Source organism: Hetaerina americana, unplaced genomic scaffold (assembly GCF_022747635.1).
Source record: "Hetaerina americana unplaced genomic scaffold, ioHetAmer1.1.p SCAF_4, whole genome shotgun sequence".
Taxonomy (NCBI): Eukaryota; Metazoa; Arthropoda; class Insecta; order Odonata; family Calopterygidae; genus Hetaerina; species Hetaerina americana.
In genome coordinates this window covers 14,181,890-14,206,943 of record NW_027286985.1, presented here as the reverse complement: position 1 = coordinate 14,206,943, position 25,054 = coordinate 14,181,890, and the positions used below count along the sequence as shown (strand labels likewise).

Genomic DNA, 25,054 nt, shown 5'->3' with positions numbered 1-25,054 from the left:
CTTAGCAGTCAGTGTTAAGGAGACGAGAAAGGGAAGTCGAGAGGTAAGTTCTAAGTGTTCTAAGCAAGGAGGGTTGGGGACGGGGTCAAGAGGTTTGGAAAACGTATTATTATTGTTATGTTCCTTGGCGGTCTGAGTGTTTGTCTATCGTATTTCTCCGTCCTAATTTATCTCACAGCTCAGCCACTCGTTTTCATATTAATTGATTTTTATCTATACGTTTTTTACGAGGGAAGTGAAGAAGGCGAACTAAGAATAGTTAAGCGTTTTAACAGGTCATTGTTTGCGAAATAAAACCTCCCAGAGCAAAGACAACAAGCGGTGAACAGTATGGGATGAATACACTTCGTGATTTTGGAAACGTACCTATTAAGATGAAAATTGGATTATAAATGGAGATTCACTTGCTCCCTAAGTCGAGAGGTGCATTGGGAGAGAGCGAACTCTTAGAAAAAACGGCGACTACAGTACTACCTTGATCAAAAAGTTCCCGGAATAACCACCGTGTGGCGCTCCCATCATTCCGATTTGAGTTCTGTTTTTTTTGTTAAATTGGTACATCTGTTGTTGATATTCCCTTTAAATCTTAGTGTCATAACTTGACATTTGCAAAAGTTACGTAGCCAAGAGTACATCTATCTCTGTGTGTGTTGGCGATTTTTTACAATTGCAGAAATGGATTTAAATTTGCAACAACGAACTTGTATTAAATTTTGCGTAAAAAACGGATTTAGTGGCGCACGGACGTTGGAAATGTTGGAAAAGTGTTTCGGCAACGATTCTCTAAAAAAAACGGTCGTTTACCAGTGGCACGAGCGGTTCAGAAGTGGTCGTGAGTCAATCGAAGATGATGAACGCAGTGGCAGACCATCGACATCGAAAGTCGGTGAAAAAATTGATAAAGTAAAAGAAATGTTGGTCAATAACCGCAAATTAACCATCAGAGAAATAGCGGAGGACTTGAACATTGCCTATGGATCCGCCCAAGACATTGTGGTTAATGATTTGGGTTTCCGTCGTGTAGCAGCAAAGTTGGTTCCAAAAGACCTCAATTTCATGCAAAAAAGAGACCGTGTTGACGTCGCAAAAGACATGATTTGCGAGGCTGAATCCGATCCCACATTCATCAAAAGGATCATTATTGGAGACGAGACGTGGGTTTATGAGTACGACACGCAATCCAGACATCAGGCAAGTGAATGGCGTTCACCAAATGAGCCGAGACCAAAAAAACCACGTCGTTTTCAGTCAAAAAAGAAGGCAATGCTGACGGTTTTCATGGATTACAACGGTGTAGTGCATCATGAATTTTTGCCAGAAGGCCAGACAGTAAACAAAGAGTATTATTTGGGCGTTATGAGACGTTTGCGTGAAGCAATTCGCCGAAAGAGACCAGAAATGTGGGCAGAAAACTCGTGGATTTTGCACCATGATAACGCACCGTCGCACAGTGCTATCATTATTCGTAATTTTTTGACGAAAAATACAACAAATACCATCCAACAGCCACCGAATTCACCTGATTTGGCTCCCTGTGACTTCTTTCTGTTCAATCGAGTTAAAAACCATTACGGGGAACGCGTTTTAGCAGCCGAGAGGAAGTAATGGAAAAATCGCAGGAAGCACTGATGGACATACCGAAAACCGAATATAAAAAATGTTTCGAGGATTGGATCAAGCGCTGGCATAAGTGTGTTGCAGTCGATGGGGATTACTTTGAAGGGGACAATATAGATTTAGATGAATAAACTTGTATTTTTAATTTTCTGAATAAATTCCGGGAAATTTTTGATCAAGGTAGTATGTCTCGATTTTTCAAAGGAATCCGGGGTATCGATCACATTTGATCACAGCGTTTTTGTTCTATGGGCGTCTAATATGTAAACATCAATAGAGCATTTTCGAAGTGGGTTCACATACATTAATCAGAGAGGAAGGTTAGAGTTGTCACACATTGCGATTTATTACTGTCTTTAGAAACGTACGTATAGTTTCCTTTCGTATCTCATGCTCTGACTAAACTCTATCGGTTTAACACTCCCGTGATTGTTTCGCTAGTCCACTCATCAAACCATTGCACTATAAGTCACCGAACACAATGGTTTCAACAGCGTATTCACTTTCTGTTGTCCTTAATAACAGACGGGAACATAACCCAGCGGATCCTTCTTTCCTTTGCTCACAGATTGGATGCAGAGGACTACCTGGAGGAAGACTTGCAGACAGAAGGGCATACCGACTACTATATCCCTGAACCATATCTGAAATTCAATCAATCGTATGTTTTGATTTCCGACCCACCAATGACTAAGGTTATGTCGCAGTATCGAATTTATTTAATTAATCCTAGGATAAACAATATCCAAATTCAAGAACGGTTTCGAACGTTTTTCGGCTAGACGCGTGTGAAAGTTGATATCAGGATCCCCATTTTGCCTTTATTGTACAAAGTTTTGCAAATCACCAAACTAAGAATCGTTTTTCTCATAATATAAATAATCGTTCATGACAAAGAATAAGTATGGAAAAAATAAAATCTGAATTAAGCACATCTTGAAATTAGTTAAGAGCAAGGAAGAAGGTAAAACAAAGTAAGAAAAATCCCGGGGATAAGATGAAGGGATAAATCCACAGCAAAATATGACAAATATGAAATGGCGAAGAGGAATAGGAAAGGGAAATAGAAAAAAAACAATGTCAGAAATGGCAACTAAAAAATTGATGGTTGTGAGTGATATCTAATTGTAGCATCTTTGTCAAGTTGTATCATTTCACCCCTTGGAGTTGTCAGCGAATTATCAGTTACCACTTTCACATAATATAGTTTTACATTTGTTGCCGAATATTGGGGCATAGCTCTACTAGTTGATTCTTTTAAAATAATAATGTTGGTAATGGATGAGCTGAAGGCTGCTATGATGAATTTTTTTCGACATTTTTCCGAATCACTAGACACACTTCGTTTATCCATTAAATACGAATCTATCATTATTCCTTAATTTTTAAAGGATAACACGAGAAACAATCTCAGTAAACCATGTGAGCAGTGTGCGTGCAATAAGATCTTTTAATGGATCATAGTTAGACGTCTTGAGTAAGTAAGACTTCACTCGCCAAGAGCATTAAAAGCTCGTTATGGCGCTCATTCAAGTTGATGCTTTGCGTAATTTGTTGCGCATGGTAACCAGGAAATTTGCAAGGGAAGCTCGGAGAATGATGGAAACTACTTCCAATTGAGATTTCTTTACGAAAAATGCAGTCCGTTGACTGCCTTTTTTATGGTTCCGATGCTATTAATAGACAAGAAAGTAGCGGCTTACACTATCCAGTGCGCGATGATGTCTCGATGCTGAGTTCAATTAGGGTAGCTGTATCACATTAGCATAAGGAATTGGACAAAAATGAGGCTCATGAAAGTCATTGTCATACCCTAAACCCTCCGGAGTACAATTCAAATAAAAATAAACAGTTTTCTGAAATACCTTTGTTCTATTAACCTAGACAATGATTTTTTATCAAAGTTTTTAATCAATGTTTGAATGGAATGGTTTACCCAGGAACTAAACTTGGCCCTCGATTTATTATAATGTTTTCAAGTACGGAGGTACGGGTGAAAGATCATCTGGTTAAAAAGAAGGTCGGTATTACAGAAAATTTATAAATACATAGAAATATATATATATATATATATATATATATATATATATGTATATATATGTATATATATGTATATTGATCAGGTATACATGCCACCAATCAATTGTAACGAGAAAGAAGCCGATATGATCAGATTGAGGACATAATCGCGTGTGATCCTGCAAGGATACAGTGATGTGATAGTAATGGGGGATTGGAATGCAATGACAAGAGAAGGAAGAGATGGTGAGGAGGTGGGGCACCACGGTTTAGGTACGAGAAATGACCGCGTGGAAAAAGCAGCCGAGTTCTGTAGGAGACAGAACTCCATTGCTCTCTTGCTTAGGGGTTAGTCATCGCCAAAACTTGGTTTAGACACCAACAAAGGCGTAGGTATGCATGGAAAATGTCAGGTGACTCAGAAAGGTATCACTTAGAGTATATTCTAGCTAGGCACAGGTACAGAAACAGTGTGATCAGTTTGCATGCCTCCCCGGTAGCGGATGCGGATTCTGACCACAATTTAGTTGTTATTGACAAGGAAAAAGTATCAGAATGCTGCAGAGAAAATCATGGACGAGGGTAAAGTGCTGAGTACTATCGGAGAAATATGGTAATGTATCAAGAAAGGGTTATCGAAAGCCGCAAAAGACACTATTGGTACCGTTAACGCGAAAACGACTAGAAAACCATGGATCACGGATGAGATGATTGCAAAGATGGATGAGAGAAGAAAATGAAAGAATGTAATCACAGAGTTAGACAAAAGGAACTACAAAGAGTTAAATAATTAACCGAGACAGGTTACAAATAAAGCAAAAGAAGCATAGTGGAAGACGCAGTGCGAGGATATAGAAAGTTTGCAGTGGAAGGGTCAAATTGGTGCGCTATACAGCAAGGTTATATCACTATCAGGAAGTAAGGAAGGAAGGTCTGTGCTAACAGTTACAGATATGTCGGGTAAGATAATAGGGGGCCCAGAAAAGATCAGAGAGAGATGGAAGGAATTTATAGAAGAACTGTATGGTATAGAACTTAGGCCAACAAGGCTAGACAGAAAAGGAGCATGACGTAGAGGAAGATAGCGTTGGTCCAGGCATACTCGACGATGAGATAGAAAGGGAATTAAGAGGGATGAAATCAAATAAGGCCGTGAGGGTAAACAACAATTCTGCGGAACTACTAAAAGATTTAGGAAAATGTGGCAGGAAGAGTTCACCCAGTACTAAGCCCGACGGCGTGTGCAATTCACACATCAGGGTAGGTGGGCCAGTTCCTTTCCCTGTGCCGGTTATGGTTTCCCAGGAAGACCCGAAAATCACTTTAGCTTGGGTGGAGCTGCAGGTTCCGATAGTGCCTTGCCCGGGAATCGAACTCGGGACCCTCCGGTCAGCAGTCCAATGCTCTACCCACTGGACTACCGCGACCCATATATATATAAATATAACGGTATATATATACATATATTTATATATGTATATATATATACATATATATACATATACATATATATATATATATACATACATACATACATATATATATATATATATATATATATATATATATATATATACATATATGCTTTCGTAGACGTAACACGGAAGTGCCGAATAGTACAATACACAGTAACACAGAATATAGAAACACAAAAAAAAGAACACTCACACGTATTTTCTTGATATTTCGACGGAAACAATCCGTCTTCATCTGAAGATTTAGAAGTAATCATTGCTTCTATATCTTCAGATGAAGACGGATTGTTTCCGTCGAAATATCAAGAAAATACGTGTGAGTGTTCTTCTTTTTTTTGTGTTTCTATATCCTGTGTTACTGTGTATTGTACTATATATATACACATATATATACATATATATATATACACATATATATATATGTGTATATTTACATATATATATATGTATATATATATATATATATATATATACATAATGTATAACACTAAGCACTAGTGGACACAAACAAAAACACACAGAAACACACAAAAAAGAGACTCACTATTCTGTACATTTTTTTTATTTCATATTTTTTGTGTGTTTTTGTCTGTGTCCACTAGTGCTAAGTGTTATACATTATTATTCACGTCCGTAAGACTTTCAAAAAGTGTTATATATATATATATATATATATATATATATATATATATATATATATATATATATATATATATATATACATACATACATAAAACTATTAAGAAATCTACCGGTTTAGGTAGATTTTGGATGGAAACAACTATCAAATAAATATTTTGTTACTCCTGTTTATAAAGTGGGTCGCGTTCTGGAGGGTCCCGAGTTCGATTCCCGGGCAAGGAACTCTGGGCACCTGCAGCTCCACCCAAGCTAAAGTCATTTTCGGGTACCAGGTCTTCCTGAGAAACCATAACTGGCACAGGGATAGGAACTGGCCCCCCTCCCCTGATGTGTGAATTTTCACACGCCGTATAGGGCTTAGTACTGGGTGATCTCTACCATCACCTTCTAAACCGACCTTCGGGTTGATTATTGTGTTTATGGTTTATATATAAATATATATATAAATATATATATAAATATATATATATATATATATATATATATATATATATATATATATATATATATATATATATATATTGCTTTGGAGACTGCCGGGTATTAGTATCTATAGAGTTTACGGCTGATGAGAATAGAACTTATGGGATTCACGGCATATATTATGACAGCTGGATGGCTTTGTTACAATGCAATGGAATTTAAACCTTTGGGCAAAATCTCCAAACGTAGGCATGCATTTCAATTCAGAATCGGGCAACGCGTGACGTAGAAAGGGTTAGTGAAAGCAAGGGAGGAATGGCGGATGAGGAAGTAAATACGAGATAGAGTGGGACTGCACGAACACAATATATCAAAGGCCTGCCGGAAAAATGTACTCGGAAGGGATCCACCCGACACATGTAATATTTCGTACGCAACCTCTCAATGAAAAATTAAAACAGCCAAAACGAACGCCGAAACAAAGCCGTTTTTACTAATTGGCAATATGTCGAAAAAGACGAATGCATTCGAAATAATCACATTGACGTTCTTAGAAATATCGTTGCGGCCACTTGCACCTGTAAAGCAGATTTAGAAGCTAACGTTGACTTTCCGCATCATCAGATGACTACCATAATGAAAAGAGTAAATCTTATGTGCCCGGTGTCTTAATGGCGAGTATTGTCTTCACCGCAGAGCGATGGGAAAATCAGAATAACAAGACAATCTAGAAAATTTTCGGAGAAAAAATGGTAAATAAAATAAGGGATGAGCAACTGTTTCCCGTTATTTTCGGTACTATAGATAATTTGCCTGTAGATAACGTCGTCAGCATGGATTAGTGTTGTAAATGGTGGTGTAAGAGATACCTTTAGAGTATTTTAAGTTACACTAAGTATGGAAATAGCGTATACAGAATGTTGTACACGAGAGTAGACTATGAAAATTATGGGCATTTGTATATGTATAACACCTGCGTCATACGAGTATTTGAGCGATAGAAAATATTTATAATTTACATGGCTAGAAAAATCAACCCACACTTTCTCACTCTCTCTCTCGTTGATTTTACGTGAACACTGACGTAATAAACACTTTGAAACTTATTTTTGCTCGGTTACGACATTGTAGACGTACAGAGAATGTAGAAGGATGGTTATGGACCCCACAGAATCATCATCGTAGGTGAAAAGTTGGCTAAGGCGTCACAGATGTGAGCCCCATTCATATTTACTCCCGAACATAACGCAAGCATGAAAAATCCCCCGTCAACGGGGGATGACCTATAAGTAACCACGGAAGGGAAAGAAACCTTTCACGACCCCCCGGTGGGTCGCGACCCTCAATGTGGGAGAGTTGGCTCTCTCTTTTGCCGACACGTATCGAGGACTCGGGACAAAACAAATGCATTCGCCGGGTGAAAATCTGGAGATTTATATACCGGAACCAAATCCCGATTCCTCGCCATCCCACGCCCATGTCTTCCTCATCTTTCGCGGCGGACACTTCCCCGATGGACTTTTCCGCTCCGTCGCCCCCAAAAAATAGAATATACCTCCCACGGTCCCTCCGTGTTTCCTGTCGTTCAAAATTCTCTTCCGCCAAGTGGTCCGACGAAAATGGATGGTTCTCGCCGCGGCAAGTCCACCAAGTCGCCGGGGCGAAAATAAATACACAAAATGACAGCGCCTTTCTAACAACTCGGGCGTCAACTCGTTTCTGGTAGGGAAGGATGAGAATGAGTCGCAGATGCTCAAATATTTAAGTGGAGCGCGCGTAAGTCCATTAAAAAGAAAAAATTAGGGGGACAGTATTTTTTACTATGAAACGAGGGACTAATTTTGTGATTGCGAAATTTTGGAATACATTAATTTCCACGAATTTTAATGGGATTAAGTACTTGAAAACTCGCCCTTATTCGAAAGCTGTGAGTGATTGCACGAAAGGCAAAACGAACTCTTAACTTAATTCGCCCCCTATTCCACAATTGCGTTAGCAAGCGCTTGTACGAAGGGGGAGGGGAAAATCACGTTCCATATGTCTGTCTACTCTATGGACACGGGTCTAGCTGGGAAAAGATTCGCTCTCGAGCAAAATCATAGCATGACAAATATAAGATATTCATTCCTGGCCACAAGTATTACAGCATCACATTTAATTTTTATCGGTTTTCTACCACTGCTCTTGCCTCAAATATTTATCCAAGCTGAATCCGTCAGCAGACATGTTTATATAGAGTGCCATTTATCTTTGAATCTCACTAGCAAACACTGACATATGTATTTTCCCTTTGCCATTAGTAACCTCTTTACTGTTTCATTTTCGCTTTTTCCACCGCTGGAAATCCGGAAATTCAAACAACAAATGTCTTCCTTTTTTCTTTCCTCATTTTATATTGAGTACAGCATTTCTTCTGCCGGATACCAGTATGGTGGTGCTGATTTTATCCAAAATTATAAGTTATGCTTTCTCCAAACTTGCTCCAAAGTCCATGGGTGTTCTTTAGCTACGTTTTTTCCCATCTTTGGCTAATCCTTTTTCAAAAACTACTACGTTGTTTTACTTACGTACTCTTACGAAAGATTAATTTAAATATCAATCCTAGATTACTTCATTATTTTCCAATTCATCCATGCCTGGAAAGCAATTATATAGATTAATGACAAAAAATACGACTGATATCCTGCCTCTTTCGTTTCCGAATCATTTCCATGCAACGAGAGACCACACAATTTTTAATTCCAAGTTTTTTGAAATAGACAACTCTCATTTTCTCTTCATCAAAATAGCCATGCCATGTACATCTGTTGTTCTTGAGACCAAAAGCGCAGACTTCACTAAAGGGTTGGCTTGGACGAATTAATGTATCTCATATTTCATGAATTCTCAAATTACTGCCTCATCAATTAGTGAATTTTACATATTTGTCGGCAACAGACGCCGTATGTTAAATTTTTATAGTATTTGACCGATTTAAAAGCAATTTAATGTAAAACCTCAGCTAAATTAGGTTTTTAGCATGTCTTATCATAGATTTTTTTACGTAAGAAGGGGGAACAAACCCCGATTTTCCCAACGTTTGGAGAGCGTGGTACCTAAGCCTGTGCACAAGGCGGTAGGGAACAGTTTGAAAACTCCTTCTCTGTAGCAGCCTGCCAATCTAAGTCGTCCTTCACAAAATGCTTCACGCACCCAGAGTCCCCTAGAGATCTAGCCTTTCATTATTACTAACAGAATCTGATTATACATAAAAATTTTTTGAGCAGAATTAACAAAGCAATAACTGATTATTTTCTAAACGTAAGATAGCGTTTTATCTAATGATATTTTCCGTAAATTTCATTTTAACGACCTTTAATATAAAGTTTGATAGTATTTTGACATTTATTTTATGTATTCCACGCTATATGTTTTTCAAGCTGTATTAAATTTAGATTTTGCATTAAAAAAATGCCGATGATACTTTTACTGGGGATAGGAATCGCTGAAAGTATCTAGTCTATCATTTCTGCTACGTGTAACTACGCAACTCTCACTTAAGCCTTAAGCTGATATCGTCAAAATATTGAATGCCATTGGAAAAGTAAAAAAAAACAGCGAAATATGAATACTTCAATTACGATTTATCAGCAATGACGAGGGCTATTTAAATTTCACTTCCCCACCGATATAATTCCACAGCTAATAACACGTGTAGGCTTATTCATCATTAAAAGCTCAATTCTATACGGCTTAATTATTTCCTAATTGCTTCAGCAATTCATTCCTCCGCCCTTTTTCAATCGGTTAAAATCCTGCAAGCCAACTTAGAACGGCACATCCGACTGGTGGATACATGAGCGATCCCTATCTGAGAATTCGACAGCAAATATTCTCCAAGAAAACCACTGTCATTCTGTGATACTGTTTAAAACAGCAGCAAAGGACCGCAAGGACCTTATGACAAAAGACAACTAAAATTGAGAGCATTGCTCCCATTCCCTCGCCTCCATTTCTCCCAGTTTCCTGCTGCTCTCTCACCTCCTCCCTCCCCCATTGATCCACCTTCTTATTATCCTCCTCCTCCTTCCCCCGTATCTTCGACGCGAAACTCCCTCCCTTCCTCCTCCCATTGCCATTAGCTCCCAATGCACGCCCTCCTGCCCTTGGCCCACTTTTCTCTCCGCAAGGCCGATACGTATGCTACGCGCCATGGAGACAATTTCGATGCATTTCCTATACACGCACTGCTTTCATTGCGCCATAAGTCGTAGTAGTGGTGCGCCGCCCTCCGTCCCTCCCATCTTACGTATCTGACGATGAACTGTCAAGCTTTTTCGAAAGCTTGGGTGGGGGGGGGCATCAGATGCGCTGGTATATTGGCGGGCGGGAATCTTGCTTTGCTTTCAGACAGAAATGAGGTTTAGTGTCGCCCTCGAAAATCGAGAAGAATTCCGCCAGCTAATGGCAAATAAAGCAATATAATTTTTTTCAGATATTTTCACGGGTGAGAGGTGTCATTTCCGGTAAAACGGAAAAAAATATACACTCAATAACTGCCATTCCTCATCACTACGTCATTCTACTTCAAGTGAATGGCATCTCTCAAGATTTATCCTTCTAAAAAAACTTTTTTTAAGGACCTCCGAATTCTTTTTTTTCTTCTTTTTTTCCCCGCTTAGTTGATGATTTTTGCTTCCGAGAATCAGCAAGAATTTTCCGGGTGTCTCTCGCCCCGATTGATGTCCAAGACCTTTTTTTTTATTCCCATAATGGTTTGCAACATGTTGTCCGTGAAGTTTTATAATTCCGCACCACGCGGGATCGAACGTAAGAGAAATCCGACAGTCTCAATTTCACCCTGATGAAGCCATTCGTATGTTCCCAATCCACCACCAACCCAATCTCCCCACTTCCTCTATTCTTGGGTCACACCCATCCCACTCCTCCCCACCACTCCCTCCCCTTCCCCCTCCTCCTCTCGTCTCATATCATTCGTATTACCACCTCGCGCGACATAAGAAGCCACCCTCACCCCGACTCTCCTCGTCCTATCCTCCAGTCTCCGAGAACTACCCTGCTTTCTTAAACCCTCCCGTTCTCCTCTCCCAACTGCTGCTAATTGTCATGTTTGGCAGGAAAGTGTAACACAATTATTGGGATATCTGGGTTGGGAATCCACGCCGAGGAACGTGGGTTACAAGCTAGATTAAATCCCACGAACAACAGCACCAGCGGTCAAAGACACTTCTTCGACGTCAATGGAGGCGTGGTGGCGGCGATTGCCCGGAGTCAAACAGTGCGGAAACAACCTCGCGAGTCTGTGAGGCTGTTTGCGAAAACACCGCCGATGGATGGATGGCCGACTGTCCAAACAAGGACGCAAAGAAGTCTCCTCAACTGACTCAGAAAACACTTGATTTCACCCATCGTGATTCGTCACAAATTTAGGCATCAGGTCTTGCTCAGTTACTTTTATTTACGACTGTTTTATATAGGACAACTTTCCTTTCCATTTTTTTCCAATTGTCTTGAAAATTGATATTGAATGAAGAAATATTTTCCCCCAAATTATAACGAGGTACACATAATTCACATTTGAAGATTTTCACGAATACGCAATATTCCTAATGCTGAGATTTTCAATTCGGCTACCCTGGGTCCGTCATCGGGTCAACTGAATTTCCGGACAAGCAAGGATTAGAGAAGTGCAAGGAGTGACAAATACGAGGGAAAACAGCATAAGAAATTTATTCAAAACCTAACTTTATCTTCGGTAACTGTTTTACTTATCTATTTTAATTTGTACGCTAATAACTCAGATTTAAACAAGATATCAAAATCTATTTCAAGAATTAGCGTTATGACCTACTGAAAATAATTGGTATCATATCTGTATTTTTGGACCCTAGCATATGGCAATAAAATACATAATATTATTGCTGTTCTTGCGCAGTTTACTGGATATACATATGTAATTATTTAAACGAAGGAGCGAGATAACGCTAGTCAACAGAAACATATGCAAACGACACACGCATTCCATATTTTTGGTGGCTAAATCATATTACTCTGGGGAAAGAAGGAAGTCAGTTCCCTATTTCCCCAGAGGGAGGCGGTTGGGCCACCGAAAATTTTTAATACGCGTGTCGTTTGCAAATGTTTTTTTAACTAAATTATTATTCGCATCCGCGAGACTTTCTAACAAGATACACAAACATGTAACATTATTATTTATTGAATATATCTTTTACTATATATTAGACGATTAGACGAGATGGCACTAGCCAACAAAAACAGAGAAGCACATATAAATGAAACTCAAACGTATTCCAAATTTTCGGTGCTCAAACCACCTTCCTCTGGGGTAAGCAGGAACTGATTCCTTCAAGTATATATAATATCTCCTCTTGAAGTACGATGGTGACAAACCCTATTTTGTTCTCTATTCGAGATTTGATATATTAAATACTTATATTTATATATTTGAAGACTTTCGTGTATATGTGGATAATGTCCTGCTAAGTACATGTTTTCAACACTTTTAACAGTTTTTTGCACTGATTTATCACAACACATTTCTTAGATCACGTAAGACTAGAGACAAATAAACTTATCTCTACACTTAAATCATATGTTGGGGATTATGGCAACTACCTAAATAGTAAAGGAACGTGAAATAACAGCGATGTCAAGCCTACCTGACAGAATCTCACAACAAGTATAAATCTGAATTTAACTGTAGGATAAACATATTTATGGATAAGATCTTCTTCGTATGACCAATGGTTTAAGATAAGGAGTTGCTCCTTGATTAAATATCCAGACACGTGCCCTCGCTCCATACAACTAAAATTAAAGGAATACCGGTTTTGTGTTCACGCTCAAATATCAGTACTCACTCCAACAACATTCATTAAATCTGGAATAAACTTTTTGAATAACCGGGGCTCTAACACTTCGGTCGCTGTAACTGTGTCGCAGGGTGACTATCTTGATTCACACGGATCGACACAACGATAGTGGAAAGTGTCTTTAAGGTCAGGTAGTTAATAGTACAAGTTCATAGGTGGTATAACATTGGCTGAGCTGGAAGGCCACTGTGCAGTGAAACGTAAAACTGGAGTGCGGGGCGTCACGTTTCAGGAGATCACCATTCATCTTTTAGTGCATTGGGTTTCTTTAACCACTCCCCTCAATAGAAGTAGTAGTAGTATTTAGGGGAGGCGACCGACAGCTGAGGTCATTTGCGCCATAGGGGATGGACGGGAAAGGATGAAGGGTGGAGAGAAACCCGGCGTCGGCATTAGCCTACTCTTAACGAAAGGCGTCAAGGGGTCCGCAGCTTAACGTCCCATCCGACGGACGGCGTATTCACTCAAAGTGCCCTCCACAAAGCACCTCAAGTAGGGATCGAGATACATCTGAAAAATATTCAACACCACCGGGATTTGAACGCGGGCCCTCTGAGTAGGAAGCCAGTACGTTAGCCCCAGCACCATCTCGATCCCCATATTAACGCTTTACTTGTCTATTTGAATGGACGACTATAATGGTTTCTATTTCAAAACCTTGAATGGTTTCTATACCTCAATAGAAACTACGCAATATTAGCAGAAATAATTATTTTAGCTGGTTCTGTATCGCAACCATGTATCTAATCCCTCGTTTCCATTCATGTATACTCTAGGCTGTTCCTTAACAGAAGCTTAAAAGGCAACAAGATGCAATGATAAAGTAAACGAAAGGCGATAATCTCAATGTACCCAGCTTCTTATTACACGAGAAAAACGACAGCGCCTTTGAATTTCCCTAAGTATTTAACGGCTTAGAACCGGTTTACAGCCATGCTCATTTGTTTCACGGCCATCACACCTTATTAAGTTACAAAATTTCGCATTCGTTTACTGCCCCATTTACATTTCACCTCAAAACATATTGTCCAACCCATGCTGATCAATTGTAGCTCGTCTTGTAAACCCGTTACAAACGGCCTGCCTTCCGGCAACAAGACAGAGAATTGCAGCAGTGTACAGAGTCAATTTAGCACTTAAAGCGGTTAATGTTTTCCCCGCCTCTTTTCCCTTTCTTGTCCTCAAGCTTCCTCCGCGAGGGTCGCTCTCTGCTTTCTCATATTCAACGCGGCTGCATACCCTTTGAGACACTTTCCTTTAAATTCACTTGCACATCCAGGCAGATGTTCTGTTATTCGAAACTCTTGTCGAGTTATCCAAGAACTCGCTGTTAATGCCATGACTTTTTGTTTAATCTTCTACAGAGCATGTCTACCCTTAAATCTGTGAAAACAAGATGAACTTCTTTAAATAATGTGAAGGTATTCATTACTCTTCAATATTTTGCGCAGAACTTCCGGAGAGTCTAATCAATAGAAGACACGCTGACGTTAATAATACCTTATGCATGCCTCTTCAATTGCCATTAACCTCCAGGAAAATACTAGATATATTTTTTTTAATGTGCACTTCTGCTAAAGTTGTAAGCAAAATTTAAACTAAGTTAATACACATTATTTGTGGATATTGTGTTCTTCAATTTCATGCTAATTATTTCTGCTAAAATATTCAACTGAAGTCCCCAGAGCCCTCATGTCAGTCTCATGTATGTAGATCTGTTTCAAGAAAATGCGACTAACATCATTTACGTGAGAGGAAGATGGCCAGAAAACTTAGTCCAAACAGCATTAATTCCATCACAAAAAAGGCAAATGCAGCAATGTACTGTATTTTAAGAGCACAAACGTTTGGTCTCTCAAGCAGTAAAGATAGTTTTTTTATTGTCAGCAAAAGGATTTAGAAGAGGGTAAATGACTGCTTCGTGGAAGATCAATTCACGAGGGTACGGGCGAACGTGATGCCACAGCAGTAATCAGATCATTAATGAAAAGGCTGGTAGAATAAGAATTGATGTATTTGTTTGTTTCGTGGATTTTGAGAAGACGTTCGATAGAATAAATCGGGAATAATGAATGAATATAATGCAGAAGATAGGTGACTCATCTGCAAAATCAACATGTTTCAGACTACACAGATGCCGGAAGAGGATGGAGAATGTAGATAGGCATTGAGTAGACGGGAGTAGTAATAAAGGCTGTCCACTCTGCACCCTGCCATCAAACTATACGTGAAGGTAATGGTAGAGAGGCAAGGGAAGGGCTGTAGGTTTGAATGAAAGTAGAAGGGGAACGTACAGATTTTCGGACAAATTAGTCAGATATGCGGTAGATCAAGTTTTAGTTAGCAAATTAACCAATCGATGGCAATATTTGCTGAGCACAATACAGGACCACTGTAAACATTTTAGGTTGACAAACAATGATAAAAATGAAGGCAATGAGGTTCTCAAGAAAGAGGTAGGGTAAGTTTAAAATTGAAACCAAAGGGCACAAACTAGCCAGGATAAAAACCAAACATCCAGAATGTGTCTTAAATGATGATGGACAAATTAATAATTTAATTAAATGGTACATCAATGCGCCAGGTAGACAGGAAGGACTAGATAAGACTGGATTTTTTTAAAAAACGCAAAAAGTGACTCCTAGATGGATCATCTTATAGTGTATCATAATGAAACTACTGGTACACCGGCATTTTCCAGAGCGCATTTTCCATGATAGTATTGTGGAGGAATGAAAGCGTATTCACCAAGCTTATATTTTGTACCATAGAGTAAGGAAAATAAACATCCTTATCTTATGGTTGTGAATTAAGTCCTTCAGGAGTCGACACTCACGCAAGAAGATACACAATATACTTTGCAAGGACAATTCAGAACCCATCTCTTGTCCAAAGGATACTTACAACAAAATACCATACCGAGTACAGTCAAAAAATCGGATCTCTCTTTGCTAGCCATTCCTCGTTATACTTTGTTAATATTTAGATAAAATTCTGTTCATTTACATGTACATAAATGATCCACCGATCGTTGCGCGGGATGGTGTATAAGCACCATGTGGAAAGGGTATGGGATGAGGAAGAGGGTAAAGGAAAGGGAAAAAACGTTCAATTAAAATCCCAAACAAGGAGGTGCCTGGAGGTACACACATGTATGCATACGCGTGCGTGTTAGCAAACAACTTAGTTTAAACAAGTGTTAATTTTCCCTGTTACAGAAGTTCTCAGATATATTAATTAGGAGGGAATAAAAATGTGCATCAATCACATGAAAACCGCCACCATACTAAGACATGTAATGCAGGACTATAAAGCCATTAGAGTAAGATCTATCAATCCACGCCCCTGCAACTTAAAATCATGTTCACATGATCTAAGAGATGAGGGGCACGCACGTAAGAATAGGAATACGACATTTTTCGTACCGGCATAGCAAGGTAAAATGTCGGAAAGAATGGTAGGACATTACGGTATGATAATTTTTGGCAGTGGAGATAAACTCGAAAAAAAGAATCGCGGGGCGCTGCCACCCACTGTGGGACGGGAGTGAGAATTCGCTTGGTGCAACGTGTACCACCCACCCAGACGGCAAGAAAGTGAGGTTTGGTCGGAATTCCAATGGGAGGCATGCATACATTTCGTGGAGGCGTGTTGCCTCGCCGTCTCCGTCCCAACACCCGCGCATGCCGTCGCCCTGCCCCGAGTGAAATTTTCCCGATCGGCCGCCGTTTGGAAGCTTCCAGCGGGTGGGTGAAAGTGAGCCAGCAGTCGTAGTCTCCTCCGACCGCGCCGGGGGAGACAGCCACAGGGGGGCTTGTTGGACTCGTGACGGCACGGCCTGAGTAGCCGGGTTCGCACCCAGAGGCAATGCGCGCACGTGCTCCCGTAGGAGCGTATCTCTCCCGGGATCTCCGAATATGCGATGGTCGTACCATTCATTCTGTCAGTGGCGTCTCAATCCAAGTGGACACTTTCTTCTCCTCACGCTCCCGATCCACTCGCATCGGAATACTTCAATGGTTACAAAAAAATGAGTTATGGACCGAACATACCGGTTTCTTTTTCATCGGGATCATACGTCGCGATTTATCTATCAAAAATATGACGGTCATGCGGTAAGTGGGCACGAAGCCGAGTAAAGTGCCTACCTACGAAGGGGGTCGGAAAGTTTTCAGAATGAGGACAGGAAAACTAGAAATTCCATTTTCACTTTTGGGAAAAAATGATGAAATTATAAAATGGAAGTCATATAAAACTGGTGCGGACCGTGAATAGCATGCTTAATGACTACGTACTGCGGAACGCCATTTCGAAAGTTATAAATAGAATTTTTACCTGAATTACTGAATAATTTTAGCGGAGCGCTGGTAGCTGCGTATGATCCAGAATTTCCGTTCGAAGCGATTTTATACAAGTATCTATATTATGAATTCAAAATTTACTTTTTTTAAAATGAAATACTGGAACAGGAAAAAACTTTTAGAATAAATTAGTTTTCAATTCTCCATAGAAAGGCTTTGATAACGGTAAGCCAGACAGCAATTTACGGGAAAATAATTATATCAATAATCTCGGAATTGGATTAAAATCGTAATTATGAAACACGTTGGACGTTACATACGCAATTCGTAAGCAGAAGAAAGTAAACGGTCATAACAAACATTATTGCATATTTTGCAAAGTAAAAATATATTGACAAAACGATATTACTAAAATATGGTACGTTATTTCTTGATCATTTTGACGGAATTCAGCTCCGTCTTCATCGGAAGATATAGAGGTTATATATATATAGTATATATATATATAATATATATAATATCAAGGTAATATATATATATATATGTATATATATATATGTATATATATATACATACATACATACGAGGGTCATCCGGAAAGTAGTACCCGTTCGTGAAATAAAGACAAAAGTAAATATTAACAAACATAAAAAATTTTATTTGAAAGAGGATACTTTAAACTACTTCTCAACATAATCTCCAAGCAAATTAAGGCATTTGTCATAACGTGTGACAAGTTTCTGTATTCCTGCTGCATAGTCCTTCGCCGCCAGCTCATTGAGATACGCGAGGGACCCATCTTGCACAAATTTTTGCATAATGCAGATGGTGTTTAACAATTTCATGAACAATTGTTCGAGAAACATTGGGAAAATGCTCACAGATGTCATCAATTGTGACGCGCCGATCGTTCCTCACGAATTCGTCAACTGAGCTCACCAGTTGGTCTGTAATGACAGACGGTCTCCCCGAACGCTCATCGTCGTGTGTGTTCCCCCTCCCCATGTTGAAGTTGCGACACCACCGCCGAACAGACGACTCGTCCATTACATTGTCTCCATACACCTCCTTTAATTGGCGATGAATATCACATGGGCGAACGTTTCTTGCATTGAGGAATTTAATCACTGCCCTCACTTCACAACTGGCGGCGTTCTCAATTTTTTTAAACATTGTAAACAATCACAGAAACAACACAGGCAATGCTAGCGTCACGCAACTTGGCTCAGAGAAGGCAGACAAGCCACTGAAGCTATCTGACCTCGTCCAGCGGCGACTCGCGTCGTCAGCACTTCATGCGGCACGAACGGGTACTACTTTCCGGATGACCCTCGTATATACACCAATAAATACAAAATATAATACCAATTTTATGAATTTTGTTGATACTACCACCCCGCAGATGTTAATCATCTCAGCCAAGATTCTCAGCCTAATTATTACCCCAAAAGTGCACCAAAAGGGACTTAAAATTTTAATACATATATATCTAAACGTGAGGAAAAGATAAGGAAAAATATGAACAATAATAAAACTCCGGACTATTGAGAATTACGCTCAACGGCATTCACCCGACACCTCAATTTCCTCCTCAAAAGTGTACTTAAGGGCAACATAAAAGTATTAGGCTAAAAGCGGTCCTTGCCTAAAAGTGAGAGCGGTTGCACGACTAAAATGACGTTGTAACTTTTAAATCAAATATATGTGAAAAAATATATTAACTTGCCTAATTTTAAATAAGTTTTGAAACAAACTGGGGCACTTGATAATCCGAATTTGGAAGGGTCCGACGCCTAAAGTGCGTGGGCAAATTCAATCAGCTTCCAGCTCAAGGACCATAGAAGTCATTCATCCCTTTAGGTCAATAAACCAAAAAAACACTTTTAAGACTTTTTCTTGCATGATTCTTGAACAAATATCTACCATGAGTGACTATGTATTTTTAATTTTAGTGAACTGGAAAGATGCACTTACTTTTGCTGTGTTTCATTTAATGCATATCTGTAGACGAGGTTTAAGGTGAAGTACAGGCAAAGATATGCAACAAGTTCCCTCCACACCAGTTTGTACACGCTTCCCCTCCATCTGAAACAAAAGAAAAAGCAGCCAATTCAAACACTATTCTCTTTTCGATAAGAGATGCACAGAATAATTGGGCGCACAAATACCTTGATTACTATGTAAAATGAATGGTGTCAAAATATTTTAATCCTGGAGTGCGAGGCCATGTACGAGATTATTTACAAAAAAAGTAAAAAATAAATAAATTTGGCGGATTTATTTTAAAGAAACTTATATATTAACTAAACATAAGAACTTATTGATAGCAGAGAGTTTTTATATAAACTATTACTGATGAATAACTCTTTTATTGGTGACTTCCACCGTTGATACCAAGTTCTCATTATTAGGATTCACTTAATTAATGGCCAAGTCTTCAATTTTAAATTTTTAGCATTGCTATAGACCAATTAACTTATTAAACAAAATATGGCCTCCTGGATTCGATAATTAATATAACGGCATGAATCACCATTCGGCCCAACCCATCAATTTATTTTATTATAAAAAGGCGTAAAAATAAATCTAAATCTCTAAAGATTCAGACCAACGCTTTCTGTTCTTTCACCAGATTCCTTAGGATGTGCCATGAAGATCGATAATTTCGGAAAAGAGCAGAAGCCCAGAGCGTTTCTAAGCACATGTCAATAGCATAGAGTAAATTGTTTGAAGAACACCTGCGCGAGTCAAAAGGTAATTACACAATATCAAATATGTGAAAGGACAAATGAATTTACGTATAACTTAGGCTTCTAGTCTAGTCTTAGGCTTCTATTAAAAGGAAGTATTAAATGACGGAATTGAATACACTCTTAAAAGGCATAGAAAGCATTCATGGGGTCATTTAAAATTAAAATTTGTAAAACACATATCGAACATAATCAACTGATAATTCATCATATATTTCATTCATCAAACTTTATTATCCTTGCTTGAATGAGTGAAAACAATGCACTGGTCGGGGCCAACGACGTAAGGCCTATGAGAGCACTTTAGTTCCTTCCACAATGCAAACTTCCTGTCCGAGAGGAAGTAGGGAGGTGCAAAATGTATTCGTCATGGAACGGTGGAGAGCACTGGCGGCGGGCGCGTGATCCTTTGGAGCGAGGTGGAGTCGAAAGTAAAAGGAATCCCTGAGTTAAACAAGATTCCGAGGGGCGGAGGGCCGCCGAACCATTTTTAACCCAGCCGGCCAGGTGGGTGGGACGGCGCCAATATTCGCAAGCTGTCCTCGTGCACTGCCGATCTTGGGACACGTACGGAATTGGATCGAGGAGGTCTCCGAGGAAAGGGGTCTCGCGTGCCCGCCGTCACATCGGTCGAGACCTCCCCTGGAGGGACCGACTTTCCCCGAACCAAGATGACCAACGATTCGTGGAAGGCGAACGTGCAGATCCCCTCTTTTGAACGGTGTCCACGCCCCATCCCGACCCCAGAAGGACACGCAAACGTTCGCGGCGGGAAACGAGACAGAAAGTCCCACATGAGGAATAACGACGACACATCAAAATGTGTGATTTATCGTCATTTCTCAAATACGCCAACAAATATAAATCGATGTTCGATGGTGATAAAAGTCATTCATATTAATAGTTCGACATATAATAACACTTGAACCGTGCAAAAGGGGGGTTTAGGAATTTTAATAAGACATTATTAAGGTAATTTAACGTTTTCATGCCTTAAAAATATATATGTAGCTTTCTTCTGTGGGGTATTAATGGTTGGGCAGTATGGTGAAGAGAAAGAAAAATATTGGAAGCAGTGGAAATATGATGCTACAGAAAATGTTGAAGATCGAATGGACTTACTGTAAAATTAAAGAAGATTTTCAGTGAATGGTAGGAGAACAGTGAACTCTAAAAAAAAGGTACCAGACAAGCTTTGCAATGCTTACTGTTCATTTACAAAATTAAAAATATTTTTGCGTAGTTCACTTAAAATTTATTTCTAAAATTTAATAAATACTCGATAAAGAAGGGAAAAATTTTTCAGGGACTTACCGAGTGACCACGGCTTTATGATTACAATCGTTGAGGGAAAATTGAACGACAAGAGCTACAGAATAGTGTTCACCGATAAGATACATGTAAATGGAACAGGTAACGGCAGACGCCACAGAGAGTAAATATATACGCATGAATGCAGCCGTAAATCCACTCTTACGATTGATGACCAGTAATGGTGTATATGTAGTCATAAAGACTACACCAGATAATTACTCCCAAATAATGTCTCATTCAAATCCCAGTCTCTACTAGAACACTCTCTCACGAACAAGGTTTTCTACCATTACCATCACCTAGACCATAACACTCTCTTTTTTAAAAAAAATCAGGGTTCTGTATCGAAAGAAAGAACATCCTTCACTCGTTAGAGAAATAACCGCCGAAATAGAAGACATGCATGCTATTAATAATGTCTTAAAATGTCTAGCTGTGTAGAACGGACGGAGACATTGGAGGAAGACGACAACAGTCTTGCGGAATGAAATCCAGCTGCCAATGAATTAAATGCACTCTTCCATAAAAAGGTGTGGGTGAAGGATGTTTCTTTTGCTTTTCATCCATTTCTGCACACTTTCTATGTAGAACTAGAAAGCAAGCACTTGATATATAATTGTAAGGCGCTGAGTCAGACTTCGTCAACTTAATATAGATACAAATAATTATGCATAATTATAATATATAAATACGAATACAATTCCTAATATAATATCATTGTCTGCCGTTTTAGCTACGTCTTTATTTTAAAACCACACTTATAGAAATTAACTGTTTTGCTCACAAGGGAAACTCCTCCTTACAGTAATCATATTTAATTTAAAAACTCTTGTAAAATATGAGCTAAATGGCACCAACTGGAGCGAGGACAGGGAATGCGTATGTATAATGCTTCGCATGTAGTGTTGAATTCAATTCTCCTTCGGAAATATTATCATGCAAAAAAAATATACATATAAGTGGCTAATTTTTTAACAAGACGTAAAACAAGGAAAATTCCGCAGACTTAATTTAAACGAAGCCTTGACAGGGGTATTTCAGTATGGTTGCAATTAACCTTATTGATTATGGGACCAATCTTCGAAAAAATATGGCCAATTGATAAAATAGCTTTTTGTAAGCCTGGCGTGGGACATACAGAGTATGCACTTGTGAGTTCACGAGAAACTACACTTTCACGTAGTGACCACTTTAATTAATCGTTCGAATCGAATGCAATTACTTGCCAGTGAATCCCCGGAGTGAAAGCCAAACGCGAATGGAATGTCTCACGAGCTCCAGACGAATAGGCGAGACAAGAGTGCAGAGTGCAACCCGAGAGCAACATTTTTTTCCATCTCAGAAGGTCCGTAAATGATCACGGCCTTATGACTTGATGTAAGCGAGGCATAGAGCCAAAAACAGGACCTCATTTGAATGCGAGAGTTCAATCTCCTTCGGCTGAACTATCCGTCCGCAAAAATCACTTATCCCGCCGAATTCACCAAGGATTTTCCCCCAGACAGCGATCGTTTTCAAAGATCGTTAAGCAACCACGACAGCGTTTCACAATGCATGTATCATTCGAATGGGTAACGTTACGAATTCGAATCCAAAAGGAATCACGTGAGAAAGTCGGTACCAACCTATACATATGAGCTCAAGAGTGGCAGCAGGAGTGGCTATTTATAAAACTGAGAACAACGGAATGATTTCTCCTCGTAATTGTGGCAGTTGGCCGCACCCGCGACTTCCCCTCCCCTATCTCCCTCTCTCCCAATGCCGTTCCTCTCCCTCCCCACATCCACCCTTCCACACGCTCTTACGGCACTCCTCCCTTAGACGATCACGAAAGATACGAGCCGGTCGATTTTTCGCCAAACGGTCTGGATTTCCCTTTCCTTCGATACAAGTGGAGGGGGGGGGGGGTGAGACGGGGCACGAGGTCCACCCTGAGAAGAAGAGGATGCCCCTCGGACGCGAGCAGACGGACGACCGGACAGACATTTCGACCTCCGCGCTCGCCAAACTGGCAGCAAACCTCCGATCGAGAAAGCAAAAGCTACGGACGGCACGGAGTGGTATTTCGAAAGTCGGGCGTAAACGCTTGGTTGGTTATGAGTCTCCTTAAATACCGTCACCTTCCTCCTCTTCGGCCTCCCCCACCCTCCGCGTGGCCCATCCCTCGCCTCCCTCATCTCCGGCCCGCTGATCAACACGGGTGTCCGATGGAAGCGATGCCTAAGACTTCAATTTCCGAGAATTCCGAGTACCGCGGCCTCACGCTTCGTCATAAAAACTTCAACGAGAAGCGAGTGGTGAGGAAACTTAGAAGTCGCAACCGCAATCGATTACGCCGATACTGTGAGGGGAGTGATCTCAAATAATTTGCAGTTCAGATGTTCATGACGCTTGATCTTGTCCTGCTGCTGAATGAACACCAAAAGCGATAGCCCTCCAGGGTAGTTAAGAATTGAGAAACGAATTCGAGGGCAACTTTAAGGCCGAAGTAGCCTAAATTGTCGTTGAATGTGATGCATGTGTAGGGAATATGGCAAAACATGAACTAGACTTCTATATTCAACAATAAAATCAGATAAAAAATGTATGCATACATTTCTATATCACACTTTGATAATTTAAATATTAACATAGAACAAATAAAATGATGGAAGCGCTGCTTATTATGTGGTAGGTCTTAAGATTTCACTCATGGCTGAACGATGCCATGATCGAAACGATCTTTCTGATCGAAAAGAAAGGGAATTAAGAGGCAAAAAACGTGCGTATTCCTGAATAGTAGTGACGTAAATTTGATATTCCTTTGGGAAATTTTTTATTTTATCCATTGGTTCCTATTTTTTTCGTGCGTTCCACGCTCAAAATGCGTAGTTACAAGTAATTACGCAATGACATAATACTGGCGAGTTACAAACAGTTCTACGGACAAAAGTCGTAATAATTTACTCTCTCCTAAATAATCTGAATCGACATAAGTCTAGAAAAATAATGCCGTCGAAAAACTCAGTACGTGGGGGAGGTGTGTTCAATTTTTTTAGATCTGTAGTACCAAAATTTGTGGACTCCAGCTGTGGCTTTAAAATGGGATAATGTGTTCCCTTTCAATAACGTTTGGCTGCACTTGACACACGAGTATAGCATATCATGGAACCCCAGTACCTCGACGAGGACAGTCGGCTTCATATCTCGAAAGCGAATGATATTATAGCGAATTATATAGAATTTCTAAATGCCATTCATATTTTCATTTTAAATTATCATGAATTATCGCTCATAATGTCAACTAATCGCCAATTTCTCAAATTGTTTGAGACTGAATGGCAGTTATTTCTTTCGAAAACCAATTGCTAAAATATATTAATATTTCCACAAATGACAGAAAATAACAATTCTTTTTGGAACAATAATTCTCGTCATACGATATGAAAGACAGTTAGGTCTGCTCCCATTAAATTCCACCGCGGAAACTATTGCCAGATTCATAGTAATAAACAAATGCACGACAGTAAAAAATAAGCTGAATTGATAACCCATTAGTTCATGACTATATTGCAAAGTCAAAGCGAAAGATTTCGGTTAAGAGTAAATCATATGTGACGAAACCAGCGTCATGTATCGAA

The 25,054-nt window shown here is 39.6% G+C and overlaps 1 protein-coding gene across 1 annotated transcript in view; it reads right to left on the bottom strand.

Annotated features, from left to right (window-relative positions):
- Positions 1 to 25,054, bottom strand: part of Best2 (bestrophin 2) — a 261,189-nt gene that overhangs the window by 128,320 nt on the left and 107,815 nt on the right. The window contains exon 2 of the mRNA XM_071590110.1: positions 19,345 to 19,455. Coding sequence (XP_071446211.1) covers positions 19,345 to 19,455 — 111 coding nt within the window. The remainder of the gene's footprint in view (positions 1 to 19,344; positions 19,456 to 25,054) is intronic.